General features: G+C 40.6%; 1 protein-coding gene across 2 annotated transcripts in view; it reads left to right on the top strand.

Annotated features, from left to right (window-relative positions):
• Positions 1-21,383, top strand: part of LOC136877620 (fibronectin type-III domain-containing protein 3a) — a 384,749-nt gene that overhangs the window by 220,481 nt on the left and 142,885 nt on the right. For both annotated transcript variants that reach the window (XM_067151798.2, XM_067151799.2), the window contains one exon: positions 12,820-12,986. In XM_067151798.2, coding sequence (XP_067007899.1) covers positions 12,820-12,986 — 167 coding nt within the window. The remainder of the gene's footprint in view (positions 1-12,819; positions 12,987-21,383) is intronic.

Consider the following 21,383-nt stretch of genomic DNA (forward strand, 5'->3'; position numbering starts at 1 on the left):
CTGTGTAGCACATGTGGATTTGGCCCTGTTTTACGGACGGATGTCCTTCCTGACGCCAGTCCTATATGGATGGATGTAATTACTATTGCGTGTTTCCGTGGTGGTTGGCAGTGTAGTGTGTTGTCTAAATATTAAATGGAAAGTGTTGAGACAAACACAAACACCCAGTCCCCGGGCCAGAAGAATTAATAAGACGCCACTACCACGTGCCATGGTGTTTTATAAGAAAACTTCTATGTTCTATCGATTTTCGTTTGCAGTATATATTATTATTATTATTATTATTATTATTATTATTATTATTATTATTATTATTATTATTATTATTATTATTATTATTATTGTTTCGTTTCGGCCAACTAAGGACCACGTCATTTCAACTGTTTCCCTTGAGCTTTAATGTTGGTCCAGTACTCCTTCATTCGTATACGGTGTTGCTCCTTTCGTTCATCCGTCCATGCCTTTCCAGTTTTCATCTTCGGCTTTGGTAGGAAACTCTGATGTTCTTGGAGTTTCTTCTTAAGTGGGACACGCTCCTGGATATCTTCAAATGAGATCCCATCTCCTGCAGATCTTTCTGTACCTCACTGAACCATGCCCCCTTTGCCTTTTTCTCTTGGAGGAAAGTGAAAATGCGGTTGGTTAACCGTGTTGAATTCATTCGGGCCATGTGTTCATAAAAAGTAATCCTCCTTTTTCGCATCACATCAGTTATTTTCTCCACAAGCGAGTACAACTCCTGGTTGTGCCGTCTCCTAAACTCGCCGTTGTCTTTGACTGGACCTAAGATTTTTCTCAAAATCTTTCTTTCCTTGGCCTCTAATTTCTCCATCATGCCTTTTTTGTTCATGGCGAGACATTCCGCTGCATATAGAGCCTCTGCCCGGATAACAGTGCAATAGTGTTTGATTTTTGCATTCAGAGATATAGATCTTTTGTTATAGACATTTTTTGTCAGATTGTAAGCCATTTCCATTTTATTCATGCGTGAAGAAAAGGCTTCTTTTTCGGACAAGTTAGGTTCTATCCATTCACCAAGATACTTAAATTTTTCAACTCGCTTGACTTTTCCGTGTGTCCCTTCTAGCTCGCTTGGCGCCAGTTTGATGTTTGTAATGAATTTCGTTTTCTCAAAGGAGATTTGGAGGCCCGCCTTTGCAGCTTGTGTTTGAAGCTGGTTGATCTGCTTCGTGGCCACATCCAAGGAATCAGCGAAAACCGCGAGATCGTCTGCAAATGCTTGACAGTCAATTGAAAGGTTCTTGTTCTTGTGGCCTAGTCTGACTCCGCTTTCGACTCCTTCATAACTCATTTCTCTGCACCATTCACGGATCACTTTCACAAGAACACAGTTGAACAACAGAGGTGAGAGACCATCTCCTTGCCTAACTCCTGTCCGTATTTCAAAGGCCTCTGAAATCTCTCCTCTAAACTTCACTTTTGAGATGGTGTTGGTGAGAGTCTGTTGGATGATCACTCTTGTTTTACCGTCCAAGCCAAATTCCTTTAAGATCTGAAGTAGGGTAGTTCTATCAATTGAATCATAGGCCTTCTTAAAGTCGATGAACGTTGCTACAAAAGGCTTCCTTAGTTTAACATATGAAAGGACAGATTTCAGATTCATAATCTGCTCCACACATGACCGTCCTTTACTGAAACCTCCTTGGTAATCACCCAGCTCTGGATCTAGCTGTTCTTCTGCCCTGATTTGAAGAGCTTTCGAGAGAATTTTGTAGGTTATAAGTAGGAAAGAGATGCCGCGATAGTTGTTGACATCCGACTTGTCGCCGTTCTTATGAAGTGGGTGGATTAGGGCAGATGTCCAGTCACTTGGAAGTCTTTCAGTATTCCAGATTTCATGTATGATGTCCGTTAATTTCTCCACTGCATTGTCACTAGCAAACTTCCACAACTCAGCTATTATCGAATCTTCACCCGGCGCTTTATTATTCTTCAAGGATTGGATAATCTGTCTGACTTCCTCTTTCGTAGGTGGAGCTGAATCCCGGTGAACTGTTGTTTTATCTTCAAATGTGAATCTGGACTTTGGGGCCTCGCAGTTAAGAAGGGATTCAAAGTATTTTGCAAGGATCCGGCAGTTTTGCTTGTCGTTATGGGCTAGGTTTCCATTGGAATCTCTGAACTGTAGGCTCGGTGGGTCGTATTTCCTCAAGTTGCTTTTAAATGTTTTATAAAAGTCGCGTGTATTGTTCTTGAAATCCTCCTCAATTTGAGCCAGCTGGTGTTTATCAAATGTACGTTTAACGCTGCGGATGGTTTTTGCTGCACACTTTCTCTCATTTAAGAAGTTTGTCCAGTTGACTTGGTTCTTTAGCGAGTTCCATTTCTGCCAGGCAAACTGTCTTTGCCTTATCGCTGCATCGCATTCACTGTTCCACCAAGCATGCTTCCTGGGCTTAGTAAGCTGAACCGTCTCTTTAGCTGTTTTGACCAGGGCCTCGCGCAGTTGTTCCCAGTTCTCTGCATCCACCGATTGTAGTTTCTGAGTGAACTCATGGTTAGATCCTAGTTTTTCTCTATCAAATCTTTCAATCCTTTTGGCTCGAACTCTCCTTGTGTTTCTCGGGAGCAGTTTGATTTTTATCTTGGATAGATAGTGATCTGAGTCCAGTTTTGCTTGTCTTAGAACTTTAACTTTCTGAATTTCTCTTTGAGCTTTCCGTGCGATCGCGACATGATCAATCTGGAATTCACCAAGGTGGTGATTTGGGGATTTCCAGGTCTTCTGTTTCTTGGGCAGGTGTTTAAAAACAGTAGACTTCATTACGAGGTTAAATGCCTTACACAGCTCTATTAGCCTTTCTCCATTACGATTTGTTCTCTGGTGAGCAGGATAGTTTCCAACGATGTTTCGGAACTTTCTCTCTTTGCCTACCTGGGCATTGAAATCTCCAAGCACGATTATGGTATGTTTGTCTGGAATCTTGGATAAAATCTCCAAGTTCTTCCCAGAATCTATCAGTTCCCTCTGGGTCTCTCTTGTTCGCTTGGTTGATCGGCGCATGAACGTTCACAATAGTATACATTTTGTTTGTGCTTCGAAAGGACAAAGTCGAGACTCTGCTATTCACAGAGGTGAAATTTGTTATTGAGTCCAGAATCATTTTGTTGACTACAAATGCTGTGCCAAGGTGGGGGACAGTTTGTATGACACGTTTACCAGGTTTACCCTTGAAGATCCTGTAACCTTCAGATTCAAAGGCCTGCTCATCTCTAAATCTCGTTTCCTGAATTGCTGCAATCAAAATTTGCTGTTCTGATAGGATATCTGTGAGCTGTTTTAGTTTTCCTACCTTCTGGTATTATTATTATTATTATTATTATTATTATTATTATTATTATTATTATTATTATTATTATTTACGATTGGCTTTACGTCGCACTGTCTTATGGCGACGATGGAATACGAGTGAGAAGGTACCGGCCGTGGTCATAATTAAGGTACAGACCCAGTATTTACCTGGTATGAAAATGGGAAACCACGAAAAACCATCTTCAGGGCTGACGGCAATGCCATTCGAACCCACTATCTCCCGAATGCTACCTCACATTTGTGAGACCCTAACCGCACGGCCAACTCGCTCGTAAGAAGGTACTGTATTGGGCCTACTGCCTGTCTTATTTCAAAGAGATAAATAAATACATAAATAAATAAATACATTCATGAGCCATGCCACAGACTTGTTTGAAAAACATTACAGTCTTAAACAAAGGTCAGGCATCGGCGTAGTCATATTTAAACACCGGATCCTGAGAGATCGCCATAGTTAAGCCACATTGGGCATGGTAACCACTTGCACAGGTAATCCACATGTTGTCTAAATGTTGGGGAAGCAGTTGTCCACTCTTCTGATAGCAAAGTGTGGTTCAGGGTGCGTAGTCTAGCTGAGGTACTTATTAGGTTGCTTCTGTCCAAATTTGAATACGATCCAAATCAACTCCCATGGTGCTGCAGCCCAGACAGGCTTTGGCCTACCAAGCGACTGCGTGAACAGGGGTTGGCTCTCTAGGCTGCGGCCGCAATATCACCGTCAGAGTTGTTTTGACGGATGCTGAGTGGACCTCGAGGCAGTCCTCAGATCCAGTTAAACCTCGAACCGGATGCCACGCGGTAATAGGAAGGCTCGCCATGTTCTGTTAAGCATTGCTTCCCTCTACCGGATATGTTGGTCTCCTCCCGCTAGAGTTCTGCGGCGCACTTTTTTTCACGGATAGTTCACCAGCACTAAGCTGCTGCTTAAGGATGGAAAAGGTTGGGACTGGGTCTGAATTAAGACACAACCCATTACGGAAAATCATTTTCTTTTCTTACGATTTACTTTACGTTGCATCGTTACAGATCGGTCTTATGGTGATGAGATAGGAGAGGGCTAGGAGTGGGAAGGAAGCGGTCGTGGCCTTAATTAAGGTACACCTCTAGCATTTGTTAAAAATGAAGCCATGTTTTCCAGTGTTGACTTAGTTAAATGTAACAAAGGTTTTCCAGTCTGTCAAACACACAGAAAATACAATGTAAATTAAAACACTATAAACATATCTGTAAAACACACACTAACATACAAAGAATGACATGTTTCGTTCTGCAAGAACATCCTCAGATTCTATCAAATCACTTAGCTTGTTTTTAAGTGATTTGATAGAATCTGAGGATGTTCTTGTAGAACGAAACATGTCATTCTTTGTATGTTAGTGTGTGTTTTACAGATATGTTTATAGTGTTTTAATTTACATTGTATTTGCTGTGTGTTTGACAGACTGGAAAACCTTTGTTACATTCCCCTAGCATTTGTCTGGTGTGAAGATGGGAAACCACGGACTTCAGGGTTGTCGACAGTGGGGTTCGAACCCACGATCTACCGAATACAAGCTCACAGGTATGTGACCCGTACCGCGCAGTCGGTTTCCTTGGAGAGAAGTGCATTAGTTTTCTTTTCTGTCCATATTATAGTTAGGTTCTTGATCGTCGTATTTTGAATTGTCATTCATTGAATTTTTGAATTTTAGAATATGGAAAAGGAAATAATTCCCTCCCCGCCCCCTCTCATTCATCTTATGAACAGCATGAAGAATCTTCTCTTTGTTGTAGGATGTACACGGCTTTTGTTCAAGCGTCAGAGTAATTTTAGGAGGTGTAGTGTTAACACCTGCAGGGATGCGATAAGACGGCTGTGAAACTTGGAGCCGATGTGATTGTAGTTATGCTAATGTGATGCGTTAAACAGGTGATATGTTACTTGGAGAAATCTAATCAAGAAAGTACATTAAGTCCCTTCCTCGCCGATGCACTCTCTCTCAGCCAGATATGAAGTAACAGTTAATACCAATAGAGTCACGAGTTCGTGGTCTGGAAGAGAGAGTTTAGGATCTGGGTATAAGTGTGGGAAATCATCTTTTTGTGTATCGGTAGACACTACCTGCCACGTACAGGCTTTACACTTCAGTGCTCTGCCTCTGGATCTTCTATTTACAATGTTTACAATCAATGAACATTGATCTGCATTTAGGGCAGTCACTCAGGGGGCAGATTCCCTATCTGTTGTTCTCATAGCCTTTTCTTAAATGATTTGTTGAACATCTCCCTTGGTTAATTATTCCATTCCCTAACTCCCTATTTATAAACGAATATTTGCCCCAGAGGGCGCCAAAGTATACAGTCAGCAGTATGTAAAATTTATTTATTTATTTATTTATTTATTTATTTATTTATTTATTTATTTATTTATTTATTTATTTATTTATTTATTTATTTATTTTAGAGATAATGTCCAGTTAGGAGAGGTGACTAATACTAATGAAGTATTGAAATTTACCTATGATAACACTTACAATAAGATACAAAAGTTAAAAACTAGAAAAGCAGCTGGAATTGATAATATTTTTGGGGATATACTAATGACAATGGGTTGGGATATAGTACCATATCTGAAGTACTTATTTGACTATTGTTTGCAAAAAGGAGCTATATCAAATGAATGGAGAGTTGCTATAGTAGCCCTGTGTATGAAGGAAAGGGTGATAGACATAAAGCTGAAAATTAAAGACCAGTAAGTTCGACATGCGTGCTTTTTTGAAAGCATTCTTCCTGATTATATTAGACATGTTTACAGATTGAATATTGCAAAGATAACATGATGGCAAGCATAAATGGCAGTCATACATGGAAGGGTATGTATAGGTACGTTAAGGGGAGAAACAGGTTCCAAGGACATTCCAGGAATCATTCATGAACAAGGAGAGTATGTATGCGAGGAACAATTTACAGCCATAGATATTTAAAATATAAATATGTCGTAGCCTCACCCACAAGTGTTCCTCTTCTCGACTGACATCCTGAAGATCCTTTACAGCGAAGTAGGATTTTAGTTGGAGCTGTACTCACCGGTACTCAGTGCTTGTTTCCTACAGATGTGAGGTGGCGGGTGCGAACTTTGGTGCCCTGTTTTCCGGCCTGATGTAGGGATGCGATCACCATAGTGTGTTGTGTGAATATGATGAGGAAAATATTGGGACAAACACAAACACCCAATCCCTCTGAATGAAAGGCCTTAAAGCATGGAGTAAATGAGGGAACTAAAAGGTAATCCCATGGTTGATACGCCGATCAAAGTGAGTACGGTGGGAAAGAGTTAGGGAGGGTTAATTTTACCTCCGTGTAGGAGAATAGAAAAGCGAGAAAGGTACTGGAAGTTTCTTACATGTTAGGAAGTGGTGGTATACTCCGGTACTTGCTTGTAAAGAAGGGAATTAGTCTCTTCTGACCTGCCTGTCCAATGAAGCCTTGGTGTAGTAGGTCATAATTTGGAAGAATATGTCCAAACCATCTCAGATACCTGTTTCGAATGATAGTAGTTAAATCAGAGCAGGCATCGCAAACAGACTGTTCTACCGTGGCTGGTCTTTAACCTGCACAACGCTGTGAAAGCTGGGAAAAGAAGGTCGCATGGCTGCGTTTAAATCAATATAAAGCCAAATATTCAAAGAATTGTGGAGTCAAAATAATCGAAACAAAATAACTGAAATCAGAATACAGGATAAATTAGTTTCTTGTTTGTTGAATTTTTACATGGTCTATTTATTACTAAATATTTATATTTACTGTTACCTGACTCTGGATAAAACTCAAATTTTCTTTAATTGTGATTGCTGGATGGCTGTCGGGCCATCAGTCATAGACTGGTTTGATACAGCTCTCCACGCCACCCTATCCTGTGCTAACCTTTTAATTTCTATGTAAATACCACATCCTTCATCTACGCTGATTTGTTTGTCTTTGTCTAACCCTACCGTTCTTGCCTCAAAAACTAATTGAAGAAGTCCTATCTCTTCTTCTCGTTGTTCTCCGCTCACCAATATGATTCAGTAACTGTTAATCCGTGATTCGATCTGCCCATCTCACCTTCAGGATTCTTCCGCTGCACCACCTTTCAAAAGCTTCTATTCTTTCTGAGGTAGTTATTGTTTATGGTTCACTTCCATACAGAACCACACACCAGACGAAAGTCTTAAAAAACATCTAATTATTATATCAATCTTCGAAGTAAGCAATTTTTTTTTTTTTTTTTAAAGAATGGCGTTCCTTGTTTGTGCTAGTCTGCATGGCACGTCTTCCCTACTTCTGCCATCGTTAATTATTCTAGTAACAATATTCATCTACTTCCTTTAAGACTTCATTTCCTAGTCTACTATTTCCTTCATCACCTGACTTCGTTCGGCTACACTCCGTCGCTTTTGGTTTGGGTTTGTCTTATTTTCTTTGTACTCGTTCTCCAATTATCATCGGCAAATCCAAGAGTTTTAATTTCCTCTTCTTGGTTTGTGTTTCCCTTTCCAGATTCCGCTTTGATTTCCTTTACCGTCAGTAATTTCTTATTAAGAGAAACACTGCGAAATATCATATATTTTCTTGTCAGCTTTACGTTAACTTATTTATGTTATTGACGTATGATTAGTACAATTTCAGTTATTAAATGTGATAAACATCACCGCTCTACCCACTGACTGCATTCTAAATGAACTTAGCGAACATTCTCTGGCTACTCAATATGGATTTAAATCAATTCAACTAATGATGAAATAACCGTAATGGGTCTCGTCAGTGATATACTGTTCTTTTCATTGAAAAAGATGAGAATTTTGTTTTAATTCTATTTAATCAACTTATTCAAAATTTCCATGAAATAGGGCCAGATATTAATATTAGCAAATGCAAGTAAATTTGTATTACAAAAGGAAATGTAATAGCCTACCTGTTTCAAATGTATACTAGAACAAATAAATGGGAAAAGTTACTGGGTTTTAATTCAATTTTAATATTGACTTCTTCGATACGCTCTTATGGTAAGTTTGTAGCTGTGTGTTTGCAGTTTTAATGTGTTCATCTGTGTTATGCCCTTAACTGAAAAAGTGAATAATAAAAATGAAAGTAAATAAAGCCTAAGTTATAGGAATAACAACATTTTAATTTTTACGGACAGCCAAGCGGCCATTAAGGCACTGTAGGCAATCCGGATAATATCCAGAATTGCCTGGTATTGCCACTCACTTCTCCTGAAGCTCTCAAAGTACAACATTGTCAAAATAATATGAGTACCAGGGCATGCAGGCATACAAGAAAATGAAAAGGCATATAAACTGGCCAGGAAAGGGGCATAAACACATTTTGTAGGCTCAGAACCTGTATGCGGGATTTCCTATGGACAAGCCCGATACTATATAGGAAAATGGGTACAAAAGAAACAAATGGAAAACTGGAAAAATACTCCAGGATGCAGGCTTGCAAAGAAACTGATAAAAGGACCAAACAAGAAGCATACTAAAGAACTCTTGGAACTCAGCAGAGAAAATATAAGATGGGTAGTAGGACTGTTGACAGGACACTGCCATCTGAGAAAACACCAACATAGAATTGGAGTAATAAGAGACAGCATATGTAGGAAATGTAATGAAGCAGAGGAATAAGCTGAACATATACTTTTCCAATGTGAGGCGCTAGGTAGAATCAGACTCTCCACTCTAGGACTACCAGGTGAAGAGAGAGAGAGAGAAAAAAATCCAAGAAGATCCAATAAGAACAACCTGCAGCGTTGTGAAGGAAGCAGGTATATCTAGGTGGGAATGAAGGAAAAACATGGTAGCAAAAGATCTTCGAGGTCGTCGTTAATTAGGAACTACTATTTAGAGGCCCCATGAAAAAAGTAATAAGAATAATTTATTCAACTTTTGTCCAGTTGAAGCAATGTTGATTGCAATTTTCTATTTTATATTCTGAATATAGTTGGATGGAGGGGGGGCGGGGTAATTTTTGCGAGAAGAGAAACACATCATGTGCGTATGTGTTAGAGAAATTAATCTAAATGCGTATCATCGTTTGTCATGGGAAAATTAATTGTTGGAACCTGCGAGTCCTTCCATCACGTTTCTCATTTTCACGTTAAATTGCGCATTTCCATGCGAGTTCACGCGATCGGTTCATTTCTCTGTCAAGAGAGCCGTCGAGTTGTTTACTCTTCATGGATGATCGGGCAAAGGATTGCTCCACTATTTGTGTCAGGTGATATCGCACCTAACTGGCCGGATATTCTAAGGTGACTTTTCGGTCTGTTTATTGTGTAGGCAGTTGTTGAGCGGCTTATCTCGGAATAAGGCTCTACTCTCTGATATTTATCGTAATTAGAATAGAATATAATACTTCCATCCCCTACCAGGAACTGGGGAGAGGGCAATAATTTATTGCAATCCAAATTATTTGATCGATGCATGGTTTTGTTACAATTAAACTACCTTAAATATTACAATTACGCCAACTCACCAGTTACGCTTTTTACTTTCTTTCTTTCTTTCTTCCTTTCTTTCTTAATCTGTTTACCCTCCAGGGTTGGTTTTCCCTCGGACTCAGCGAGGGATCCCACCTCTACCGCCTCAAGGGCAGTGTCCTGGAGCGTGAGGCTTTGGGTCGGGTGATACAATTGGGGAGGATAACCAGTACCTCGCCTAGGCGGCCTCACCTGCTATGCTGAATGGGGGCCTTGGGGGGATGGGAAGATTGGAAGGGATAGAGAAGTAAGAGGGAAGGAAGCGGCCGTGGCCTTAAGTTAGGTACCATACCCGCATTTGTCTGGAGGAGAAGTGGAAAACCACAGAAAACCACTTCGAGGATGGCTGAGGTGGGAATCGAACTCACCTCTACTCAGTTGACCTCCCGTTCCAGCCCTCGTATTACTTTTTAAATGTGGCAGAGCCGGGAAGCGAATCCGGACCTCCGGGGGTGACAGCTAATCACGCTAACCACTACACCACAGAGGCGGACACTAATTACACCCGATCTCTAAATGGTAGTGTCCAAGATTTTAATTTTTGTCCTAAACATTGTTATTTACTATCGACAACATGTTAGTGCAAGTATTTATTTGTCACTAGTCTGAACAATGTTATCCTTAGCTTACAATAGACATTATGAATGAACGGTATGATTGTGCGAATGAATGAATGAATGAATGAATGAATGAATGAATGATTTAATGAGTTGGATGTTATGCGCCTCCATCTACGGAACTCTTTATCGTAAGTGTTTTTTTTCTTTTGAGGGATGGTGGATACTTTTCTTCCGCTATCAAGACCCATTGTTCATGATAACACACACAACTTCCTTATTTTGACGTACAATGCCTTTTTTTAGAGGTCCTATTTGATCAAAATGCCTTTGGTTGTGAAACGTACTAAGCACAGTATACTTTGCCTCTTGAACAAATTTGTTACTTTCGTTAACATGTCTCAATCTCATCGTTGGCTATCAGAGTATGAAAGTGACTGAGGTATGGGCGATGCCATAATGTCATTTCTTATCCAGCGAGTCCCTGTGTTCAAATATCGCTAATACATTAGATTGATTCGTGCATTTCAGTGGGCTTGGCAGACTAGTACGTAATAGGAACTTCTAGCTTGACGAGAAAATCAACGGGAAACTACCACGCTCATTTTCCTAATATATCTCTTCAGTTACGCTTATGGCATCTATGAGAGCTGATGGCAGAGGTGTTGAGGGTCAAACCAGCCCTTAAGCTGAGTATTCAACATACATACGTACTGTGCGTACTTGGTCAGAAGTAACACACGGACTGCCATGTGGCGCGTAACCACAAACCATTGTTAGGTAGAACTACAGAGCCGCTCGAACCATTGCGGTACTGACTACATTCTCTACTCCAGTAAATTTACACTGGATATCTATGACATTCATTCATTCATTCATTCATTCATACATATCATTTTTGCCCTTATGGACAGTGTTTGAACTCGAATATCTCATAATGACACAATTTTCACTTCTTTCCCTTCTTCCTCTTCTCTTCCCAAAATCTCATCATCCTTTGGCTGTGCTCCTGTTTCCTTTGTTCTGTCCACAATGTTCCTGTCTTCTTCTTATTCTTCTCATTTACTATAAATTTTGTTTCTGAATTCTTTTCTATCTCCTATCATTTGCCCGTTGATCCCCACCTGCCTTAAGTCTTCCTCTATTTCATGATACCAATTTGTTTTCTTGCTTGAACTGTTTACTACATCAAAGATTTTCTTTGTATGTCTCTTGTTGTCCATTCTCTGTGTGTGCCCATAGAAAGTTAGTCTGCGTTTCCTGATCATGTCTGTGAGTCTGTCACTGTCGTGGTACAGCTCTTCGGTAGGTCGTTTCATCCATATGTCATATGTATTGGTCCAAATATTTTTCTGAGAATTTTACGTTCTTTTTTTTTTTTTCTGTCTCCATGATGCCTGATGCTCCAATTGTTGTCGTTTCTGGCGCATACAATGCTTCTTGTAATACGACTGTTTTGTAGTGTCTAAGTTTGGCCTGTCTTGATATGCTTTTCTTATTATAATGTGACCATATGAGGTTGTATGCTTTCTGGAGTTTTTTACGTTCGTTCTATATTAGACGCCTTGTTTGATCCTCCTATTTGTAAGCATTCCCCTAAATATTTAAATTTTTCGACTCTTTTTACGGATCCATATACATTATGCATACTGTGCACATTGTTGTTCTGTCGTTCCATGTATTGGGTCTTCTCGTAAGATATTTTATTTATGACACATATTAACTAAGAGATGTTAGAACTAAATATGCGCTAAATGTTACAAGAAGATTTGTTAAGAATTAGTGTTTTTAATAAGTGAATAGGTCCAGGAGATATTTGGCAGTGTGAGGAAAACCGCTGAGGAAGAGGACAGTAAGGTCCTTGAAACATGTACGGTATATTAGGTGAAAATAAATAATGAAATAACTCTTAAGTATTGACAAGGCTGATTTTAAATATCAAAATGTGTATTTATTGGAGTAGGGGTCGATAGTTGGCGGTGTCACTGACTTCTCGTTGTATCCTTCGTTGATGTGTGATTTTTAACCTGCAACCTTACATATTCTGGTGTCCAGTCTGAATTAGCAGGAATCTACCATGAACCAGCCAAATACCCAGCCGAACAGCGCTCGGCTGGCTGGTGCACTGGAACGCGTACTTTAACGTATAAACGCCGAATTTTCTGGACAATCATTATGAAGTTTACGGTATGTAACAATCATTACAGGTACAAAGAAAATCCATGTGACCTTTTTATATAAAAATAAACGTTTGGTTTAACTGTTAGGTTCTTCAGTGTGTTGAAACTAATTTTAAGTAATAAATTTACAAACTACCTTGAAAAATGAAGAACATGTGGTGATTAGACATGTATACCACCACTAACCACGGTATCACACTCCCGCAAGTTATCCACTTGTTTACATTAATTGTTCTCTTTTATTTTCAGGTCCGGTGACGGTGCCCATGGTGTCGACCAACTCGACGCCTCCAATCGCCATGCCAGTGCAAGTTCCTCCGGGCCACGTCGTTCAGCAAATCGTGGACGAGAGTGGCACCTTGCGTCACGTGATCCTCTCCCCCCAGGCCATGATGCCTATGTCGCCGCACTTCGTTGTAAGTACTTAATTCTTCCCCAGTTGAGGTCATATTGCGTATGTACCTATAGCAGGGCCTCTCAGAGTGCGTGCGCGCTGGGCGGTGTGCATAAGGCGACTTCGCTAGGTTGACCAGAGTGCAGACCCCCACTCCTCGATTTTGAGCAACAGCGCTGTCTGTCTCTTTCCCTACGCCAGACTCTCTCGTTCCCGAGCCGAGCTTAGCCGAGTCGCCCCGAGACAAAACGCTGGTCCGAACCTAGCACGGTGCACAGAACTTTTACGCCTCGTTTTGCACGCGTGAGATTTGGACGTTTGAGAGGCCCTGGCCTATAGTATGAGCTACGACGAGTCTACTCCTCCTCCTAGTTGTTCTTCTTATTTCTGACCTACTTTCCAGTCACTTGTGGGTGGATTAAGCGCAGTTTTACGCCAACTCTATTTGCAGTGATGTATTCACATGTGCGTGTTTCTGTGGTGGGATGTGTTGCACGTAAATGAATATTGTATTAAAGCGAACACGAACACCCAGATCCCGAGCTAGGTGAATTAACCAGACGCGGCTAAAATCCACGACCCGGTCGGTAGTCGAAGCCGGGGCTTCCTGAACGGAGTACCACTACTCTGACCATTCAGCCCAGGAACAGGACATGTTGATGAACGATGATTCGGTTAATATTTCATTCATTGATCTGCATTTGCTGCTGTCGCCCAGTTGACAGATTCCCTATCAATTGTTTGTCTTCCTATAAACGAATATTTATTCCAATTTCTCCTTTTGAGTTCCAACTTTATATTTCCTACTTTAATGCCATTCATTTTTTTTTCCCCGTCTACTAATCTTATTCCTCAGTGGTGGCGATCAGGGAGGGGAAGCAGTTCCCCTCCCCCCCCACATCGTGAAGAAAACATTACATTTTTATTCCATTCCACTAGGGATTATGAGATTTTTTTGAATTGTGCAAACCATATTATGAGCTAATTATTTCCTTTACTTATTAAGAAAAAGACTTGGTCTCGAGGGAGTCATTAACGAGAACCGCACGATGAATGCGTGTATTATCGTCCATTAAAACTCATTCTCCTGGCAGTAGGTGTCTGTGGGTCGGTGGGTGTCGTCCCTGTATCGTACAGAAGTGGCATACAGTGGTCCCACATAATGCCACTCTAAAACATCAGGGGGCACCACCTGACTGCATTTGCTAGATAGTGTGTCTGACCTGTCTCCAGACACGTTGCGACGATCATTAGGAAGAAGAGCTATGAGACATTCATCGATGAAAAGGACCTTATGCTAATTCTTGAGTCTATCTGTACCGCGCCCCATGACGTCTAGTTCTGAGAGCTGGGCGTCGAGAGTCAAGTTGTGCCTCGTAAAACCTGTTTCCCACAGTTTGAGTTGGAACATGTGACCTGTGGCTGCACAAAGATCATAATTCAGCATCTTGACATTGCGTTCTGGGTTCCTCTGAGATGAAATTCGAAGGTAAGGGTCATCGACAGCAGTGGACGGCTTGTGTGAGGCGAGTCATCAACAGCTGTACCGCTTCCACTTTGATTACGGCCCACACGTCGAGCAGCTGCCCTTGTTGACCTTCCTTTTCGACATATTGTGATTATGCGTAGACGTTCATATGTCGACGTAGCACGTCATGGCGTCCAAGACGCTCACAATGCTAGTGCTACAACAATATTGTACAGCCTCCCATTTGAGTGTGGCGTTCTCACCGTGGATTGGGGTGCGTGCAGTTGTGAGTATCGTTACAAGCATCGTAAGGATCGTCTTTCCTGTGCATAGGACTGATCAAGATAGCAGCACACTTAACAGAAACACGGGTGATGCAAAACCTTTCGTGATGTGTCTACATAAGAAAAGCAGCTCGATTTGCTTTGGGTGATGTCCTACAAAAGAGTAGTGTTACGAAAATATTTCCAAGTTTGGGCTGAGAAGACATGGGAGAAAGAAGAGCTGCTCGACTGAGTGGTATGTTCCGAGCTGTCAGCGGAGAGATGGCGTGGAATGACATTAGTAGACGAATAAGTTTGTAAGTTTGAATGGTGTTTTTAAAAGTAGAAAGGATCGCAATATGAAGATAAAGCTGGAATTCAAGAGGACAAATTGGGAACAAATATTCGTTTATAGGTAGGGGAGCTAGGGATTGGAATAATTTACCAAGGGAGCTGTTCAATAAATTTTCAGATTCTTTGCAATCATTTAAGAAAAGGCCAGGAAAACAACAGATAGGGAATCTGCCACCTGGGCGACTGCCCTAAATGCAGATTAGTGTTGATTGATTGATTGATTGATTGATTGATTGATTGATTGATTGATTGATTGATTGATTGATTGATTGATTGATTGATTGATTGGAAACATGAAGTCCAAGAATACTGCCTTGCTGACCCCCTTCCCTTTTATCATTACAAGGTCAGATAATGCTCCGCCTACTCTGATTCTATTAGTTCTGTCTTCTGCAAATAAATTTGGAATGTATAGAGGATTGTGGCGGCGATTAGTAAATTCACAGAGACTTGCAGACTGAACGCTCAAAGGCATGACTATCTATAATGAAGATGCTTGTATGTATGTCTTATTAAAAGATATTGTACTGTAAATGCCTAAATATATATTAATGAATGAAGTTTCGGTAAACATTTCAATATATACACCGGATGGTGGGCCCCATATCAATTATTATTATTATTATTATTATTATTATTATTATTATTATTATTATTATTATTATTATTATTATTATTATTATTATTATTATTATTATTGGACATACGTAACCCAATGGACTCGTATATAGCCAACCTAAACATTTAAGTACTTCATCCATACTGCCTTAGTACAACTATACAGAAGAAGAAGAAGACCTGTCGTCAATAAATAAATAAATAAATAAATAAATAAATAAATGTACATGCATACAATTGTTTACGATATAATTATTCGGGTTTCTTGATAAAAACAAGTTTACATTGTACCAACAAAATCTGTCCAAGGTGTGACATCTTGTATTCTCCTCCAATAAGAAGATTGTTGCACAGTGTATTGAAAGTGTGCAGTTTTCAGTGATTATGTGATGAGGTGACTGCTATTCATATATCAGACTCTGTTCTATCGGTTGATCGCAGTATAAAGGGAGTTAGTGGATACTTTTTATTTTACACCTCTTGTCCACATAATTTAGGTTGGGGCAGACAATAGTGTATCCAGTTTGTTCGGGAATTGAACTTTCTTTACAGTTTACGAACGAATATTTATTGTCCTTTCTTGGACAGTAATTCTGCTAGGTTTGGGTGGGGTGTTGTCGGGAGATGTATCGGTCAAGATTGCTGGGAGCAGGCTGACTATGTGTTGTATCGACCAGTAGCTGTCTTGTCCCCACCAGACTCTCACACCGCAAGTACGGAACGGACTTGACCTCTTGTCTTCTTGAAGGCGTGGGAATTAACAAAGAGGGTATAAATGGTCGTATGGCAGTTCTGTTGCCAAACTCTGCCATGCTGCTTTTGTGAGAGGGACTTGTAAAATTCGTCGCGCAACATCCAGCATTTCGCAGTCTGATATGTATTTTCCTTGATTTTGAAATCGATTGTTTTGTATTGAGTTAATCACTATCATTCAGCCATCAAACCTTGGACTAAGCCCCACTAGCTACTATTGAGGCTATTGTCTCATTGGAGTTCTTTTATGTTTCGGCATGAGGCTGCCGACTGAGACAGGATCGAATCTGGTCACGCTCTATCATTTTACAATTAGCCACTCAACCGAACGAGTTGACTGTACGGTTCCGGTCCCAATCCCACTGTCAGCAGTCCTGTATATCGTTTTCCGTGGTTTCCCATTTTTTACACTGAGAATTGCTGGGGCTGTACCTTAAATAAGGACACGATCTTTCCATCCCCAATCCTAGCTCTGCCGTGTCCGATCGTCGCCATAAAACTTCTCTGAGTTAACCAACCACAATCTTCCTTTCAAAGTGTCCAATGGAATGTGAATTTACTCCTGTTTCGCATCAGCCAGTAAGACTGTGGTTTACGTAGTGGTTTAGCAAATGTTTTCAAATTTTTGAACATGTCCCTTGATGCATTACGCCTCTTCGTATAAATGAATATTTGCCCCAATTTTTTCTCTGGAATTCCAATTTCATCCTCATATTATCATCTTTATTACCTTTAAAAATAATGTTATTTGCTTTACGTCCCACTAACTACTTTTTAAGGTCTTCGGAGACGCCGAGGTGCCGGAATTTAGTCCCGCAGGAGTTCTTTTACGTGCCAGTAAATCTACCGACACGGGGCTGTCGTATTTGAGCACCTTCAAATACCACCGGACTGAGCCAGAATCGAACCTGCCAAGTTGGGGTTAGAAGGCCAGCGCCTTAACCGTCTGAGCCACTCAGCCCGGCTTTCTTACCTTTAGAGTAAAGCTATTCGTTTAGCTTATATTCAGACATTGAAGGGGCCTTACACACTAAAAAAGATTTTCACTTTTGCGTTTTAATTCCTGCTGATAGATCACGTTTTCCTTCGCCTCATTTCCAATTGTCATGCAAAAATACCAAGTTAGCTTAGTTTTTAAAGTAGATATTTGCATTTTAGGCGTCGTAACATATGAACTCAACACTGTTTGTTTGACTTGCATTATTCACTTTCTTCGTCACTGAATAAACAAACGATCAAACTATTCTGACCATATATTTTATAACGTAATTGGATGCTTCGCATAAAATTTTGTGGAATTCATACTGATTATGAATCAAAATGGTCACATTTACAAACAGAAAGGGTTATAGGTGATATACCACCGGAATATCTTACATGTTCAAAAATTAAAATTTGAATTTTATAAAATATATAAATGTACCTATTTATCTCATGGTGGTTCATCTTCCACCAAGACGAGTGAAAAATTTGGCCGTTTCTGCTTTAGTTTTAGAGATTTCTTTTTATTCCGCCTCTCTTTCCCATACCTTGGCGGGGTCGAGGCTGAGCGAACATGTGGACTTGTCCCAGTTTTATAGCAGGATGCTCTTCCTGACGCCAACCCAATATGTTTTTTTTTTTTTTTTTTTTTTGCTAGGGGCTTTACGTCGCACCGACACAGACAGGTCTTATGGCGGCGATGGGATAGCAAAGGCCTAGGAGTTGGAAGGAAGCGGCCGTGGCCTTAATTAAGGTACAGCCCCAGCATTTGCCTGGTGTGAAAATGGGAAACCACGGAAAACCATTTTCAGGGCTGCCGATAGTGGGGTTCGAACCTACTATCTCCCGAATACTGGACACTGGCCGCAATTAAGCGACTGCAGCTATCGAGCTCGGTATGTAATATTTAATCGTACAGCATAAGTATATGCTATAGGCCTATTGTTGACAAACAAATAAACAAAAAAATAAAATCTTGTTACATAATAATCGCTTATTAATGCCGAGATTTGATGTGGACCTCCTATAGGTCCTTCTGTAACTATACAAGTGAGCACACTTTTGTAATAAAAAACGAGCTGTAAAAGAGACACATACATTAAAAAACAATTGTTCACAAACATAAAGCGATTTTCCAACTTTCAATCTTTGAATAACTTTTTTTCTGTAATGTTTGTTATACTGAATACTTTATTAAGAATTACATTGGCAGCTGATTAAGACAAGCACTGCGCAATAGTACACGAGTTGAAATTAATAAACTTATTTACACGAACACTCACTGATTCTTCTCCATTGGCGAAAGTAAAATATCCTGAGGAAGTCAACTTTTAATTCGACGTGGAAGTGTTGACCGTTTTCCAAGCATGAACGACACAGCATTGTGTGTATATGACGAGGAGCACAATGAGACTAACACAAGCACCCGGTCCCCAAGTCAGAAGAATTAACCACCTTTTTTTTTTTTACAGTTGTTTTACGTATTACCGACACAGATAGGTTTTATGGCCACGATGGGATAGGAAAGGGCTAGGAGTGGGAGGGAAGCGGCCGTGGCCTAAATCACCAAGTGTATGCATAAGTCTTTTCCGGTTTCACTAAGAGATGGCGCCAGCGAACAGTACGCAGCGTATGAATTAGACACATACGTCAGTTTGTTCGTCTGACATTAACCTACCAACACACACAAGTTCAATCCACCAAACACTAGCGTCTGTGTTGTATCGGCCAGTGATCATGTCGACGTTTGTGTCTGAAAAATAACATTTGCGGCACGCATTGCTTTTCTTATTTAATCAAAAGTAAAAGGCTGTGGGAAGCAATCGTTTGCTGGTAGAAAAATATGGTGGACAGGCTCCATCGATTAGAACATGTGAGACAATTTAAACGTGGTGCTTTTTGTCTGGTGAGACCAGTGCGGTATTGTGTACGATGAACTCCTGAAGCCCGGCGAAACGGTTAATGCACAACGCTATTGCCAATAAATGATTATTTGAAATCATGCATTGATCGAAAGACGACCGGAATGGGCCAGAAGACATGGCAAAGTGATTTTGTTACACGACAATGCGCTGTCTCATACAGCAAAACCTGTGAAAGACACCTTGAAATCGCTAGGATGCGACATTCTTCCGCACCCGCCGTACTGTCCCGACCTGGCGCCATCTGACTGAGCACGCGCTCGCAGGGTAGCACTTCAGCAATTTCGAGGAAGTTGGAAAATGATTCGACGAATGGTTTGCAGCAAAAGACAAGCCGTTTTTCTGGCATGGTATTCAGAACTTACCTGAAAGATGGGCGAAATGGGGAGAAGGCGGGCCAATGAATAAACAGAAAATGAATTCCCCTTGAAAATTACGTGTTTTCTTTACCACAAAAATCGGAAAAAAAAACTTATGCATACGCTTCGTAAAGTACAGGCAGAGCTGTTAATCGAACCAAGCCAACTAAGCGGGGAGCTGGACATTGTCAGAGGACTGAAGTATAAAGGAAGAGGTATGCAATTTAAACCTTCACATTTGTCCTATTATTGTTATTATTTAGAACTGTAATGTAAGTGAGGCTGTGGTAGGGCTTCTCCCTTTATTCTGCCTGACCTCTTCCCCAATTTATTGAGGTCAACACTTCATGTAGATTTGGCCCAGTTTTATGGCCGGATGCCCTTCCTGACATCTGGAGGAATGTATTTACTGTAGTTTTTTGTCTGTGGTGGTTGGTAATGTGATATGTTGTGTGTAGATGAGGAGAAGTAAATTAAAACAAACACAAACACCCAATCCTCAAGGCAGAGGAATTAACCATGCAGAGTTTAACTATTGGCCCCGGTTGGTAATCGAAGGCACGCTGACCGTCCAGCCAAGGAGCCGTACATCCCCATTCACCATCCTAACATTGCATATGAACAGTGTATGGAGAATAAATAAATAAATAAATAAATAAATAAATAAATAAATAAATAAATAAATAAATAAATAAATAAATAAATAAATAAATCAAACAGGTGATATGAAAATGAGCTATTAGCAGTGCTAGTAATACCATTACTCACGCAGCCACTCCCTGTGTTGTTCATAGGGTCGGTTAGCGTGTGCTGTGCATTTCTCAGTGGGCTTGGCAGACTGATTTGTATTAGCAACTTCTGTCTCAGTGAGGAAAACAACGGGAAAACACCTCACTCCTCATTTCCCGCGTACGGCTCTTCAGTCACGCCTAGACTGTCTGTGACAGCTGTTGGTGATCCAACCAGCCTGCAAGCTGTGCACACAAAACAGGGAATCAATCTAAGGGTAACAAAAGTCATTCCTAGCAAAGTCGTACCGGAACTGGATCTAAGCTTTCACACAGTTTAGCTGCTAGTAATGAGTCCACAATATCGCCTGCTTGTCGTAAGAGGGCTGACCTGCTGAGTCTCACTTTCCACTTACGTATGGCAGGCTACACAATTCCTGTTTGACCTGTCAAAGTCCACTCTGGTTCTGCTACGACCCTGCCGGTGTTCCATTTGCGAGGTTTTTGTAGTCCTCATATTCACGCAAAGCTAAGCTAAGGTATCTCTGTACAGTCCGTGGAGAAGTTAAAGGCTTCCACCATCCGTAACCTCGGCAGCTGTACTCCGGGCTAGGGACGGCCTCATTGAAACCTGGCGATTAGGTGTGGCGAGCCTCTAATAGCCTATATGAAGCGTCAAAGCGGATCAGGACAAGGAGAGGGTGAAATGGAGGTCAGAGAACCACAGCCTAACCCAGGAGCTTCCTGGAAAAGGGACACGGAAGAAGAAGAAAAAGAAATAAAAACCATGTGTCACATGTGGACATTTACAAACAGTTCGTTTGAGGTAGTAGAGGTAATTAAAATATGTTTTCACCAGGTTTAAGAGGAAGGTATGTTTTATGAAGGAAAATATAAATTGAAAAATATAATGTTTTACCTATAAATGTGGATCCCCTTCCCCTAAACTATGTATAAACAGTCGTTAGATAGA

This window comes from Anabrus simplex, chromosome 7 (genome assembly GCF_040414725.1).
Source record: "Anabrus simplex isolate iqAnaSimp1 chromosome 7, ASM4041472v1, whole genome shotgun sequence".
NCBI classification, from domain to species: domain Eukaryota; kingdom Metazoa; phylum Arthropoda; class Insecta; order Orthoptera; family Tettigoniidae; genus Anabrus; species Anabrus simplex.